Raw genomic sequence first — 13437 nt, forward strand, 5'->3', positions numbered from 1 at the left:
TTGTGAAGACACATTTTGCTTTGGCGCCGCTCTGAATGGACGTCTCCATCAAAGCTTTTCGAAGGAAGCCACATGGTGAAGGACATGGAGGTGGGGGGGGGGGCCGATTGCCTTTTCTCACTGGAAACCAGCCATGTTTCATCCCCGTGTACCAACGTACAAACAATAACAGCCAATTTATTGTACAAATCCAAAATATCAATTTATCTACTTGAGTGCATCAGTAAAAAAATCGGTCTGTTAAAGTTTGACAGTATCCAGATGTTTCATCCCAGAAAAAAAAGTCTCTTCATCTATAGATTTGTTGGGCTATAAAATGAATAAAAGCCTCTGTACTCCTAATATATAAACCAATGCTTTGTTAACAGTGGGAAGATGCCAAACATCAGGCGAAGCCGTGGAGAGGAACTAGGAAACTTCACCGTGCTTCAACAGCAGTGGCTTATTTTTGCTGGCTCACCAATTTCCTGTGTGGGCAGAATGGCCGTCCTGGCGGTGATGTTGAAACACACGATGGCTGACATGCAGGTCACGTCTTTACCACCTCTCTGACAGTCCTTCACGAAGATGTTGACCTTACTGGGCTCGAACCTGATGGTGGCATATATCCGGACAACGCTCTGTGACCTGCGGGGGCATGAAGGTGTTACATGTGACCTGCGGTATTCTCAAGACGCACATAAAACTCTATTGGCTGACGACAGTATTTTCTTACTGAATGAAATACTCACCAGAGGAGAACAGCTGCACCGAGGGAACCTACTGCCAGGTCCACTAAGCCGTCATTGTTCATGTCCATTGTGCCATGAATACTGCGCCCAAAGTACTGCAGGCCGGGAGCCAAATCTGCTGCGGCGATCCTCTGAGGAACAGGCAGAGGAAATCACACAACCACAGTTTCCAATGTCATGATTAAAGTCACGGTTAAAGTAACCAATTAAACCGTGTTGTTCAAGTTTTGGGGGGAAATAAAGTGAGCGAATATAAAGCCACAATAACAAATAGACAGGACTCATTACAACGATTTGGTTAAGAACCATGACAAATTCCTCAAGAATTTCTGTAACTACAATGTTAGTTTCTCAGTGGCACTAAAGGCTCCTCTCACTTCCTATTAGGAAAGAGTCAGAAAGAGTTCACAAGTACTGTTTGCAGGATTTTTTTAGTTTCAACTTATTTTTACCCTTTCTACGGTTTATGGGCTGTGACTTTTTTGTATGTGCTCATTTATGGCACGTCATATTTGTTGGCTTAAAATTCCCACTGCAGCTGGGAGTGCTTAGCCTTAATTTCCATCCTGTTAATTATCTCTGCAAACTGTTTTTTAACCATACAGAAAAAAACATCGAAAATACATTTGCAGTGTCTTTCAACTGGACTTTCATCACAGCTCCTACCTGTTTGTATTTGCGTATTATTCTGTTTTGCTGGCAAAAGAAAACATAAATGGCTCCTTTGTGCTCGTCCTCCAGTGGCGCTCCCACCACCAAGTCGTTGAAGCCATCACCGTTTAGATCAGGGACGGGAGCGAGCGACGTACCAAAGCGGGCGTTCTGGCCGTCTTTATGGATTTCCAACGTCCCTTCAAGAATAAACCGATTCTGAGGAGGAAGGGAAACGTAATGTGACTAAACCTGGTGTATTTGTTGTACCTTTGTGCATATCATAATGAATGTGCACAAATGTATTAATTAATACATGTCACACGTGTGACACGTATTATTCTTGTCTTGCTGCCATGAGAATGTACTTGATTTCCCTTTGTATCTAATCTCATAAATATCTGAACACAGCTGGCCCTTAATGGATGAATAATGCATTAATGGGTTAATGTTACAGAATGCCTGGAAAAACCCAGTCAGCATTCAAACATCCTGATAGTGACACAAACAAAAGCCTTTACAGTTTGCACATGTTTCTATGATATGAATCCATCAACAAATCTGCACTGTGCAGGACAAAGGAGTTAATGGAAACTGAAGCATTTGCCAAAAGGATATTTTAAAAATAACACTTAGCTTGTTTGTTGTTTCTGTTATCTCAAAGCCATCTTTAGTCAACTAATCGTGGTGTGATTTACACAGGAAAAACTTAGCAAACAAGAGTTTTAAAAAACCTTTCTTCTGGTGAAGCAGAAGATAAATGTTGGATCAGCTTCTTTGTTTTCCACTTAATCCTTTAATTCTGCCTTTTTGAACTCAAAAAATCAAAGAACATCTGGCACCGCAAAAGTGAGGAATCTCACCTCGAGGTCATAAAAGGACAAAAGAATGCCATATCGCTTTAGATATATTTATCTGAAGTTCTCCTCTTAGTGAGTGTTAAGGCACATGGAAAATATCCTTGTCTTTCAACAACACACAACTGGAAATAAAAAAAAAAAGCATGCTGACAAAGCGGAGCCAAATACTTGAGCCCATTAGCAGTCATGCATATTATTGCTCCACTTGGCATCCCCAGTTCGTAATATAATTTAGAGTCGGCAGACAAAACATGAGATCACTTGTTTTCTCAGTAGAGCGAATGGGAAGCGAGTTGATTTAGGACGGTAGCTTTTACTTCCCAGCTACTTGATGTGAGCATGTGTGGCAGAGAGGGAGATTGATAGAGAATTGGGGAAAAATATATTCTGCACTGTTTAAATTTGAAACATATGGTTTGTGAGGAGGTCGTGAAGGGTCATGACCGGCGTGCACTGACTCAGGAGTGAAGTAAAAGTGCAACACAAATGGAGTTTTATTTTTGACCAGCTGCCAGATTTTATTTAGTCTTTAAACCTGGAGTGTTTCCCCCTTAAGTTCTAGTCAGAGCGCTTGATGCAAAAGCAGCTCAGTGGAGCGTATGTCTCTCTATAACTAGATTCAGCACACTCAGAGATATCAATTTCAATCAATCAATTTCGTCAAGATCCATGAATTATTCCCTACGACATCTGTGAAAATATTGAAAAACGCACAATCTTGTAATGATAAAGTGATAAAACATTCCCTGGATCTGCACCAAAATTGAATGGGTTCCTCTAATAAAACATCCTTCCACCAAGTTTTGTGGTAATAAGTGCAGTAGTTTTTGTGAAATGCTGCTAACTAACAGACAAACAAACAAACGCCAATGAAAGCATAACGTCCTTGGCAAAAGTAATTAATGTGATTTGTTATTGTTAGAATAGAATTGATTATAGACATTGCATAATGTAGTGTCATGGGGATCCAACGCTGAGGGATAATGAAGTAGCAGACAACAAAATACATTTTTGATGAGATGCTGGCATTGCCATTCCGAAAGCAATGCTGCTAAGGTATAAATTGATACCACCATATGTGCACAGTGCCAATAACAATGTTAATGTCCACATTATTGGACCAGGAAATCCAACTTTAAATTTCCAGACCAATATCACTGTGCAGCATCTGCAGCGACACCTACATCAACAACAGAGTGATAATTGATTGCCCTGGACATGTGGTTTTTCTGTCCTGAAGACGACAGACCTTTTTAAACAGTGATTTCTTTCTGTTTGTGTTTCTGGCTGTTAGGTTTGGCCAGCCACCTGTGATGTGGTTTGGGCCGCACCAGATATTTAAATACCTCGTCTATGCCTGTTCAATGGATTCCAAAACAACTGAGGAGAGTCATTACTCCAACGAGCAAGACAGGCCTGGAACACCGGGAGATTTCCTTCTATTAAAGAAAGTTCTCGCCTCCAAACGCTTCGCTGGAAATGGTTTTAAAAAGCCCAGAATACTTTCCTGTTGAGTTCACTCTATACATCTTATAAAAGTCTGCACACTGGCATGGCAAAGTTGTTCAAATGTCTGCCTGCAGCATGGCGTTGTGTTTGAAAAGGGAGCTGGAATGCAAAAGAGTCTGGTTCGGTGTGTGTTACCGGATACTCCTGGTGAGGTGTCTAAGAAATTACTGGGCGAGTCTGGAGTTTGAACAGGTGTTGACCCAGTTCTGTGTGGTGGAGTGACTTGGTCCGGAGTTGATTAGACGTGTATGTGTCCAGCCTCTGTGTATTTGTCTGTACCTACCAGGTCTGTCACTCTGTAGATGTAGACCTTTCCCTTCTCCATGCCGCCACTGAAGAACATCGGCGCTGCCACTAAAAGGTTGTCAGTGATGCCATCCCCATCAATGTCCAGTGGTGCAATCTCACTGCCGAAATAGGAACCAATCTGAAAAGAGACACACGCATGTCACACTAATCTTAACACAATTCAGTAAATTGTTAGACTGACGCATGTATGTATGTTTGCATTTCATTAATTCAAAGGGCCTGACAACTTTCTTGTGTGACATATCCCTGAATGTTGATTGGTTTTGATGATTTGCTGATGATCTGGAGAGGATTTGAAGTTGATTATTATTAACAAATGGAGGCTTGTGTTGAGTCACATCAAGTGGCCGGAGTCCTGGTGAGTTTTGTCGATGCTGAAACTGTGAAATCTTGACAGATATAAACTGGATTAGTCGCTGGAGTGGATGGAACATCATCTATCGGTTTGTCAGATTAGAAACATCTGCCAATAAAAAGCTTTTCTTTCAAGAGCTATCAGCTAAAGAGAAAAAACATTCTCTTCAAAAAAAACATCTGCTGCTGTGGATGAGCTGTTGCTGACAGGGTACAATGTAAACTGCTGCAGGATCAATTCAGACTCGCAGCCTGTGAAGAGTTGCCAGTTATGAGTGTAGCGGACATTAACACACGTCCCCTAGAAGTGACGACTATTTTTCAACTTGATGTGACAACTGTGATTGTGGGATTACAACAGATGATCTGCCAGACAGAATTAAAACCCACATGTTCGCATTTTAAAACGATATAACACCAATTAACCAAATCAAATCTATCAAACAGTCAACACTGATGAACATAGAGCAAATCTGTTGCTATGTCAACTCACACCATCAGTGCAGTGTGTCATGTTTATGTCATTTGGACTCCACTGGTGGAGCTCAGTCATTTTATTGAGCTTAAATTTCAAAATCAAAGTTCTGGTGGTTAGAAGCCTTATCCGTTGAAAAATACTTCCCTGTCATGATCTTTTTCATTCTGGTCCTTTTGTCTGAATTAATACGCTCATGAACTGAGAGAAATGTAATGCTTTCCAAAGTTAAATACATTTGATATCCTGAGTACCGAAGTATTAAAAAGAAATACAGAGAAAGAGGAGATGTTTTCCTAAATCTGGCTGAAGTAGTGTCTGACGCTGATCACACTCATCTGGATACTGACACTAATCCTGGGTTTTATGCACATTATGTAAGGTTATGAAGAGATGCTTTACTGGATGTTTTTCTTTCTTCCCTTAAAAAGGTACTATAACTGTCTTCACTATAACTGAAGTGCCTAGCGTACAGCAGGGAGCTGCATAAATTAATATCTGTCCAACCTTTTAATGCTGTATGAGTGGGTTTTTCTTTATCTAAATATAGTAAGTTGCTTTTAATTTTAAAATGTTAAGAAATACATTTAAAGCCACTAAATACAGAATTCAATTCTGAGATAGTATCAATGGACAGTGGCAGGCAGGCAGCAGTGTATATTATTAAAAGGGTTAAACCCACTCACACACTCCAGCAGCATTGTCTATTTCTTTTTTGTTACATTAAAATAATCAACATAAGACTATAATAACCAACTAATCTTTAGCAGCGGCAGTAAAAATGTTTCATAAAATGTCTTTATGGACTGTGGCAGTCTTCCAAAGCTTACAGCTGGTGAACCTTCATCGTATCATAAGCAGGGTAAGGGTTGGACACCACAGTACCTGCTGGCCTTTGAGGGAGTGCTGGATGGTCAGGTTGCCTGAGTTCTTGAGAGTGAAGATGATGACTTTGCCCGTGTGGTTGAATCGTGGAGCTCCGGCTACGAGTAGACGACCATGTTTGGCTGACACCACAGACGTCACAGTGTAACCTGGTTACATAAAACACAACCCTCTGAGATACACTTTGATTTAGAGATTCATCTTTCCCACTTTTGACAAATCAACCCATGTATTATTTTTAAATCTATTTTATACAATCTCTTACTTCTATTGGCTATGGATTGTTTGATGGTTAAAATATTAATAAGAATCCCTGGCACAACACCTTGTTGCAATTTGCAACTTGTTGCAATTGAATTTCCAAGCAGTGATTCCGAGGGAAAACTGTGAAATGTTGCAGTTTGAGGAGTTAAAACTCAGCAAGCTGCATTCAGCGACGCAGAAGTGGCTACTCTGGTTTAACAGATTTCCTTTTCTTCTGTTTTGTCTTTTCCCACTGAAAATTCCACTTACTCCCTGTGTACTTTTCCGCCTTCATTTCTCATCTTCATTTTTTCCCAGCTTTGACTTTCTCCCTGCCTGTCCCAAAATTATGCTTCCACCTCATATTACTATTGAGTCTAGAATGGCTTCCATTGGCAGCCTGGTGAATATGCTCACACACAAACCACTGATGGTAAAACCAGAGGTCTGCGGTGGTGGAGTGAGATGGGGTCGGATGTGACGGGAAGCACCGGAGCAATGGGTACACTTAAGAGATGGAGATGGGTTTGCAGCTCGGGCAGTTGGTGCTAAACCACAGGTCGTCTATGAGGGCAACCATACATCCCTCCCTCCACAGAAGGATTTACACCAAAACTAAAGGTTGATGAGTTAGCAAGCAAATTAACAAGGGGTAATTCAATGATAAAATATCAACATTGTCCTCTCCAGTTGTTTTGGTTGTCACTTACCCAAGTAGGCACCATGGTTTTTGAGCTCTTCAGGGAACTCCTCTGCGTAGGAGGACTTGGGAGGGACCACCTTCCCCTGACGTGTTTCTTTCAGCACTGCTCCGTTCCAATCATAAGCCCCAACAGCACCCACCAGAATCCCATCCTGTAGGTGAGAAGAGGTGTAGTACATTTTAATACTTCAAGTCAATGGTGGGTTGTTGCATCTCCTACATCAGAATTCTGTCCCTTAAGGACGTGATAATGCCTTTTTACAATAATCTTACAATTTACTGCCACAACAAGCTTCTGTGTTTGAAAGCTAGGCTGACCACCGGCCACCGCATCAATTGTTTGTGTCATTGTTGTATATGCACATTTCGGAACAGCGTGGGGTCTTTGACGAGTGGCGAGCTATAGCTAGCTACAGACAAGTGTGCTTCTCGAGCTGCCCTTGACTCAGCTTCCACTGTCCTAAGATCACTTATGATAATACCCAGATTATTATACTCATGACGCACATGGAAACTGTGCAGAATTGCACTTCTTCTCTTTGGTTCTACTTTTCCTCTGAAGCGTTAAGAGGTACCCGTAGCAAATTACACTGATTTATCCCTTAAAATCGGTATAATATGCCTTAATAATCACATCGGTCAGCATTTGGAATGACTGTGAATGATGGTATACTTTAAAAAGTTATGAGAAATAAGAGATTTCTCTCCCACAGCACATAATATCGACTTCAATCACAAACATATTCACAGTTTTAGTCTTAGTGCAGTTAAAAAAGTTGCAGTTGAATATTTTCACACAACAAACCAAAGTCAAAGTGAACAAACAAACCAATAAATCTACCTTAACATCTAAAATCAAACAAAAACCTTTGTGTTTTTAAACAATAATCCAACAAGGCAAACAAACCAGCCAATGCAATTTGTTGCAGACACGAGAGGAAACAGAGGAAGGATTCTCTGTATTCCACGGTTCACCATACTCTCTATCACTGACAATATAATTATAGGGTTCTTCTGCTTAATGAGCTAAGTTTTTTTTCCTTGCCAAGCACAATATGCCAACGACACATTTTCCAGTGTTAAAGCACATGCACGAAGGCTTGTGATTTCCTTCCTGAAAGACGGAATTGTGTGCTCACCACGCTCGCACTACGTCACGGCAGCGTTATGCCAGTGTGGTTATATGTTCTGGTCAGAATGGTCTCCATGGCAAATGAATGAAAACTCAAAACAGTTCAGCCTTATAAATCAGTGACCTATTTCTGCTGCAGTGGCTGCATGTATGGACATGTGCTTTGCTTTGGTTAGTATGTCAACTTTTGATTTTACCGGGGGAGCCCAGAGTTGTGGTTATACATAATTACAAAGAATTGTATAGAGGGTATGTACACTTCATACCAGTTCCAAAAACAACTAATGTATGTTCTGCATTATGGTCGATACAGGAATCAATTTGCCACCAAACAAAAGGTTTATTTTGCAAACAATGAACTTTAAGATTAGAACATACACAAAAACTGCTTTGTTTGCAGATGCATAAAACGTCTGGATCGTATATGACACAAGCAGCCCTCAGAGTTGGCACATATCTTACTCAGCAAAACCATCTGGACTTTTAGGACTGTTTTCTCTTTTAAGGCCCTGACATTCCTTCCAAGAACTTATCTTACTCTTGACGCTCAGGTCGATGTTGTCGAGCATCTCTGGAATCTGACATTGGGGAAATGAATTTCCAACCAGTCCTACCAACCAGTGGCATATTCTGCTTTACGCTTTATTTATTTTTCATCATAGATAGAATATATTAGTTTCACCCTCAATAAATCACACTGTCAATGGGAACCGGAAAATGAAAGGAGTTGCATTAGCAGACATCTGGAAAGAGCTGGAAAGTGAGGAATGGTAATCGATGAATTGGAATGAACAGCAGGAACAGAAGAGATGAGCCTTTTCTTCCTCCTCCAGCTGTGTCTCCCTGAAAGCAGCACACCTGCATCTGTCTGCTCTGAGATACTTTCAAATATCTCTAGGAACGAAAAAACCCACATTCTGAAGCAAGACTGTCTCAACCTGGTCCGAGCTTCTCACTAATATGTCTCCCCGGGGAACAAGTGGTTTCTCATTTCACATCAGTGCACGGTTGAAGTGGAAAAAGGCCAGTCTCTTCTGTCAGGGGCTCCTAAATCAGGATTACCTAAACCTCTGGGGCCACACAGCAGGAACCTCAGGGGGGACTGGAGAGTGATAAATGGCAAGTTGTGGGGAAGAAGCGATGATGCACCAGAAATTGAGACAATGTGTGGTGTTCTATAGACGGGATGAGGTGACGTGGTAGCAAAAGTCAAGACTCACCTCAACGTTGTGTGCGGAAAATCCAGCCTGAGACATCTGGAGGCCAAACGCTGTCCCATTCTTACTGGTTCCTGTGTAAACAAATCAGTCTTGAAGAGTTTTGAACCACTGCGGCAGCAGAGAAACTTAATCTTCCTACCACAATTATATTCTAAGAAGAATGGCATTGAAATCCCATGGAGGGTATGTTTCACATTATGGAGTTTTCAGAGATATTTTTAGGCACTAGTTGCAACACGCTTAATTTTAGAGTGACCACTGGGGCTGCAACAAATAATAACTTTCATAATCAGTTCATATTTAATCTGATTATCATCATGCCTCTAAAATGTCCGATATTGTGAGAAAATGTCCATTAAAATATCCCAAAGCCCAAAGTGATCATTGAAACAACCAGCAGTCCAAAGCCTAAGTGAATTGTGAAATGTTCGTTAGATCCCATAGAGAATCACTGTATCCTGGGATTAAAGTTAAAATATGAAGTACAGTGAGAACAACTTCATGCAGGGGAATTAATTTCTTGCAAAACCTTCCAAGCTGAAGATGCGTTCTCCAAGAGCATCCACGATGTCCTTCAGTGCTGACTCGTCCGTCACATTAAAGAAGTGTTTGTCATCTGGGTCGCTGGCGATGTACTTGATTTCATTGAGGAAGGCCTCAGGGTTTATTCCTCTACGGTTGTAATAGCCGAGGACCTGTGAGAAAAACAATGAACTGTGATATTTTGCATGAGGTTCTTTAGTGCCATCCAATCTAATATAATCACATTTTAATAGCTCAATAACAGGTTATTATTAGCTCTCTCTCAGAAGGTTTCAGACAAGTTTGACATTTTACACCGATGCCAGTGCTTTCACCAACGCCAGTTGGTTTTCAACCAAACGACTTTAGAGCTTCAGTTCAGATGTCTATGCCCAGCTGAGCCACTGGATGGAAACAAGTCTGCCATTAGTTGTAGCAGCAGTCGCTCAAACCAAAAACCATCTGGTCTGGAGGATATCATTTGCACCTTTAACTGCTCTTCAAGTGAGATTATGCTTGGAGCTCTTGGAGGGCTCCCAGTGTCTTTGGCTCTGTTATAAACTCAGCTCTTAAGAGACTTGCTTTAACTGAACTCCATGAGGTCATCACATTAATGTTTACAGTGTTTTAATACTGCATTGGACATTTTATTTGACATCAGAAAACCAAGTGAAAACCAGTAAAGTGTAAGCCCTCTAAGCCAGGTGAAGAATAGGTTTAGCAGACTCACAGCGATGGCATAACGTGTGATTCCGTCCTTCTCACTGTCCTCGATGGCTTGCTGGAGATCTGGACTGTCGTGTGACTCTCCGTCAGTTATAACTATCATCACCTTCTTGGCACCGCGTCGACCTCCTTGTTTGAAAGCTTGTGAGCTGTGTGAACATATTTGATTTGTTCAGTGAAATGAATTACAGGATGGAGGAGCAGTGAAGTAGAGCTGCTCATTCAAACAAAAGTAGATACTGTACCGTGCTGTGTTGATGCCAAGGGCCGTGTTGGTCTCCTCGCCGCCCCGTTGGTCGATGCTTCGTGCTCTTTTCACCACTTCCTCAACTGACTTGTAGTCGCTGAGTTTGAATTCATGAACGACCTTCTCACCGTACTGAACGACTCCAACCTGACTCCAGGAAACAACATATATAAATCAGTATCAAATTTTAAAAAAATCAAACAAGGAGCTTTACCAATATACAATATCTTATCTACTTTAAGTATTCCTTTGTTTCTTACAAACCTGTATTTGACCTGGTCCAATATAAAACTTCTGAAGGATGTTGATGAGAAAAGCCTGCACTTCATACCAGGGGTAAATGGAGTTTGAGCCGTCCAGAACAATAACTATGTCCATGTAGGTCTCACATCCTGAAAAACATTTTAAAGATGAGACTTGCAGCTGAGATCAAACATGGAGAAAACAGATGCTCATAAATGAGTAAATAATCCTCTGCTGTGACGAATGAATATTTGTATAACAGAAAAGACACTTTAAATCTTACTCTGAAAGGCAGGCGCGATCGTTCTAGAGAACTTGAAGCTCGCATTGACTCGGGAGCATATGCCTGTGCTGTAGTAAGAGCTGCCACACTCGTAGGACCACAGCGGCCCACAGGCCTGAAACACAAAAGAAAGCATTTACGCAAACAACATTACTGACCTCAGCATATTACAAAAAGTTATGTTCATGCACTTAGACAACTTCCGCAAGGAGGTCGGCTGTCTGAAAACCATGTAATCAAAAGACAATCTTGTGGGATAGTCCTTTTTTCCCCAATTTGACCATTGCTATTTCATCGAATGTGTCCATAATTACTCTAAGATTCTGCTGCAACAGGCCATTATTCTGTTATATCTCAAGATAAAGTTTTAAACCCGCTCTCACCACAAAGCTGTTGTCTTTGGGGTTGGATGTGAGCGTCATCCCCAGCCTCATCTTGTCTTTGCGCTCTGATACGTTGGTCAGAGATATCCTTCCTTGAGGGAAAATGAATCTCACTCAGATGATCTAAAATAGACAGACTCATGCACACATAAAAACATGCACGGCCCTCCAGAGACCAAACACAAGTTCCCCCATCTGGGACTTTGGTTTGTTATTGCTGTCTGGGCAGACAAACCAGTGTCTACATCCTCAGGTCTAAACGTTTACTTCACAAAAATTCATGTGCCTACCTTAGCAGCACAACACATGTGCAACCCATATGAAGAAGCATGCGGTGGGATGTGGGGCATCACCCACATGTGGAAATATACAAAAAACATTTAAAAATAATAGTAAAACGTGGAATGATAGGTATGGTCACAACACTTAAGTCTCACACATGCCACCATGATGTTTACTGGAAAAAGAAACATGCTGACATCTAAAACACACATGCAAACACATCTTTAGCACATTCATCATTGCCAGTCTTGTAGATTTAGTGTTGTTTGTGATACTTTACCTAAGTTGAGCTTGGAGCAACCGTTGCCATTGGTTCTTTTGCTCAGTGAACATTTATAAACATCCCCTGTCTGGTAAGGGCCATTCATTTCATACGGGGCTCCCACTAATAACCTGCAAAAAAACCCCAAAAATACAGAAGTAAGAATCACTTCAAACTAATGTCAGTATTAAAGTTTGCTTTAATAAAAGGTCGAAGTTGTTTATTTATCATCTATAAACAGTTGAATAGTGATGATAGAGCAAGACTGAAAACCACCTTTGTTCCATTTAAGAGCCGTCAGTCTTTGCCCGGGAGCTAATTCTCTGAGGGAATATGACTGTGACTGTTGACATCAGTAACCCAGACAAAACACATGGGCCAACCAGGAAGATCTTGAACCTTTATTTATCCAAGGGAGGATAACAAAGCATGTTTGATAATGTCCAGCAGCACTAGACTTCACTGTCATAAACAGTTCCACACAGTCACACCCAGTAGCTGACCAGTACAACCACTCATCTGATCCCACCCTATTTCTTAAGCTTTATCGGTAGAATGTGGAATCACATATATGTTGCATAGTCAAACACTTAGTATCTGTTTTAATGTTGTGGCTGATTGGTCAGGTTGTGTGCTAGTATTACATTTGTACAATGATGGTATTTTAAAGATAATATGGGGCATTAAGCCTTTATTTGATAGGAGAGTTAAATGTGAATGGGGGAGAAAGTTAGGAGGACATGTAGCAAAGAGCCGGTTCAAAACCAAACCTGCAGCTGCTGCAGGAGGACACGAGGCGACACTTAGATCATACTTTGTTTGGGGCCCCAACAAAAGTATGGTCATCATACTATAATACTTATTACCAAAACTTGCTTTGTCATATTACTACCATTTCCTCTATTTTAAGCTTCAATCTGCTGTGACATCAACGTTGGATCAGAGGTCTCCTCCAAGAACTGCTGATTCAAAACACAGAATACTGAAAACTGCTGCTGGACAGAAACTACAATGATCTTCACATTGGGACCACAGAGAGAAATCACCATTTAAACTGAAATATAATCAGAGGAAATATAAACCACGATGGGATTTAAATTTCCTCCAATATCACTGTTGAGTGCTGGACATTCTTTTCACATGACATAGTGGAGTCAGTCCAGCACTTGACTTAACGGTGGGGTTCCTGTGCAGGGCAGTGTGGTCTTATAAATGTCACTCAAAGCTTTTAGGTAACTTGAGGTGATGGGGAATATAAAGTTGTCTGGTTCATTCTCTTCAAGAGGGATGGAGGGTATAAAAGCCTTAGAGGGAACCGTAACTCAAATGTATCACAGAGATAAGAAATCTTTGAGTTATTTACATGAAACACAAAGAGGGGGTTAAAGCTGCTGTTTTCATAACTGACAATATCCTT

The 13437-nt window shown here is 41.0% G+C and overlaps 1 protein-coding gene across 1 annotated transcript in view; it reads right to left on the reverse strand.

Annotated features, from left to right (window-relative positions):
- The window catches only part of itga11a (integrin, alpha 11a), a 42578-nt gene that overhangs the window by 14097 nt on the left and 15044 nt on the right, over positions 1–13437 (reverse strand). Inside the window, exons 3-16 of the mRNA XM_035157821.2 lie at positions 12039–12151; positions 11477–11568; positions 11094–11208; positions 10832–10959; positions 10566–10714; positions 10325–10469; positions 9602–9767; positions 9073–9143; positions 6728–6872; positions 5775–5923; positions 4035–4178; positions 1398–1601; positions 732–862; positions 461–627 (exon numbers count right to left, since the gene is read on the reverse strand). Of these exons, the coding sequence (XP_035013712.1) occupies positions 461–627; positions 732–862; positions 1398–1601; positions 4035–4178; positions 5775–5923; positions 6728–6872; positions 9073–9143; positions 9602–9767; positions 10325–10469; positions 10566–10714; positions 10832–10959; positions 11094–11208; positions 11477–11568; positions 12039–12151 (1919 nt within the window). The remainder of the gene's footprint in view (positions 1–460; positions 628–731; positions 863–1397; positions 1602–4034; positions 4179–5774; positions 5924–6727; positions 6873–9072; positions 9144–9601; positions 9768–10324; positions 10470–10565; positions 10715–10831; positions 10960–11093; positions 11209–11476; positions 11569–12038; positions 12152–13437) is intronic.

Source organism: Hippoglossus stenolepis, chromosome 1 (genome assembly GCF_022539355.2).
Source record: "Hippoglossus stenolepis isolate QCI-W04-F060 chromosome 1, HSTE1.2, whole genome shotgun sequence".
Classification (NCBI taxonomy): domain Eukaryota; kingdom Metazoa; phylum Chordata; class Actinopteri; order Pleuronectiformes; family Pleuronectidae; genus Hippoglossus; species Hippoglossus stenolepis.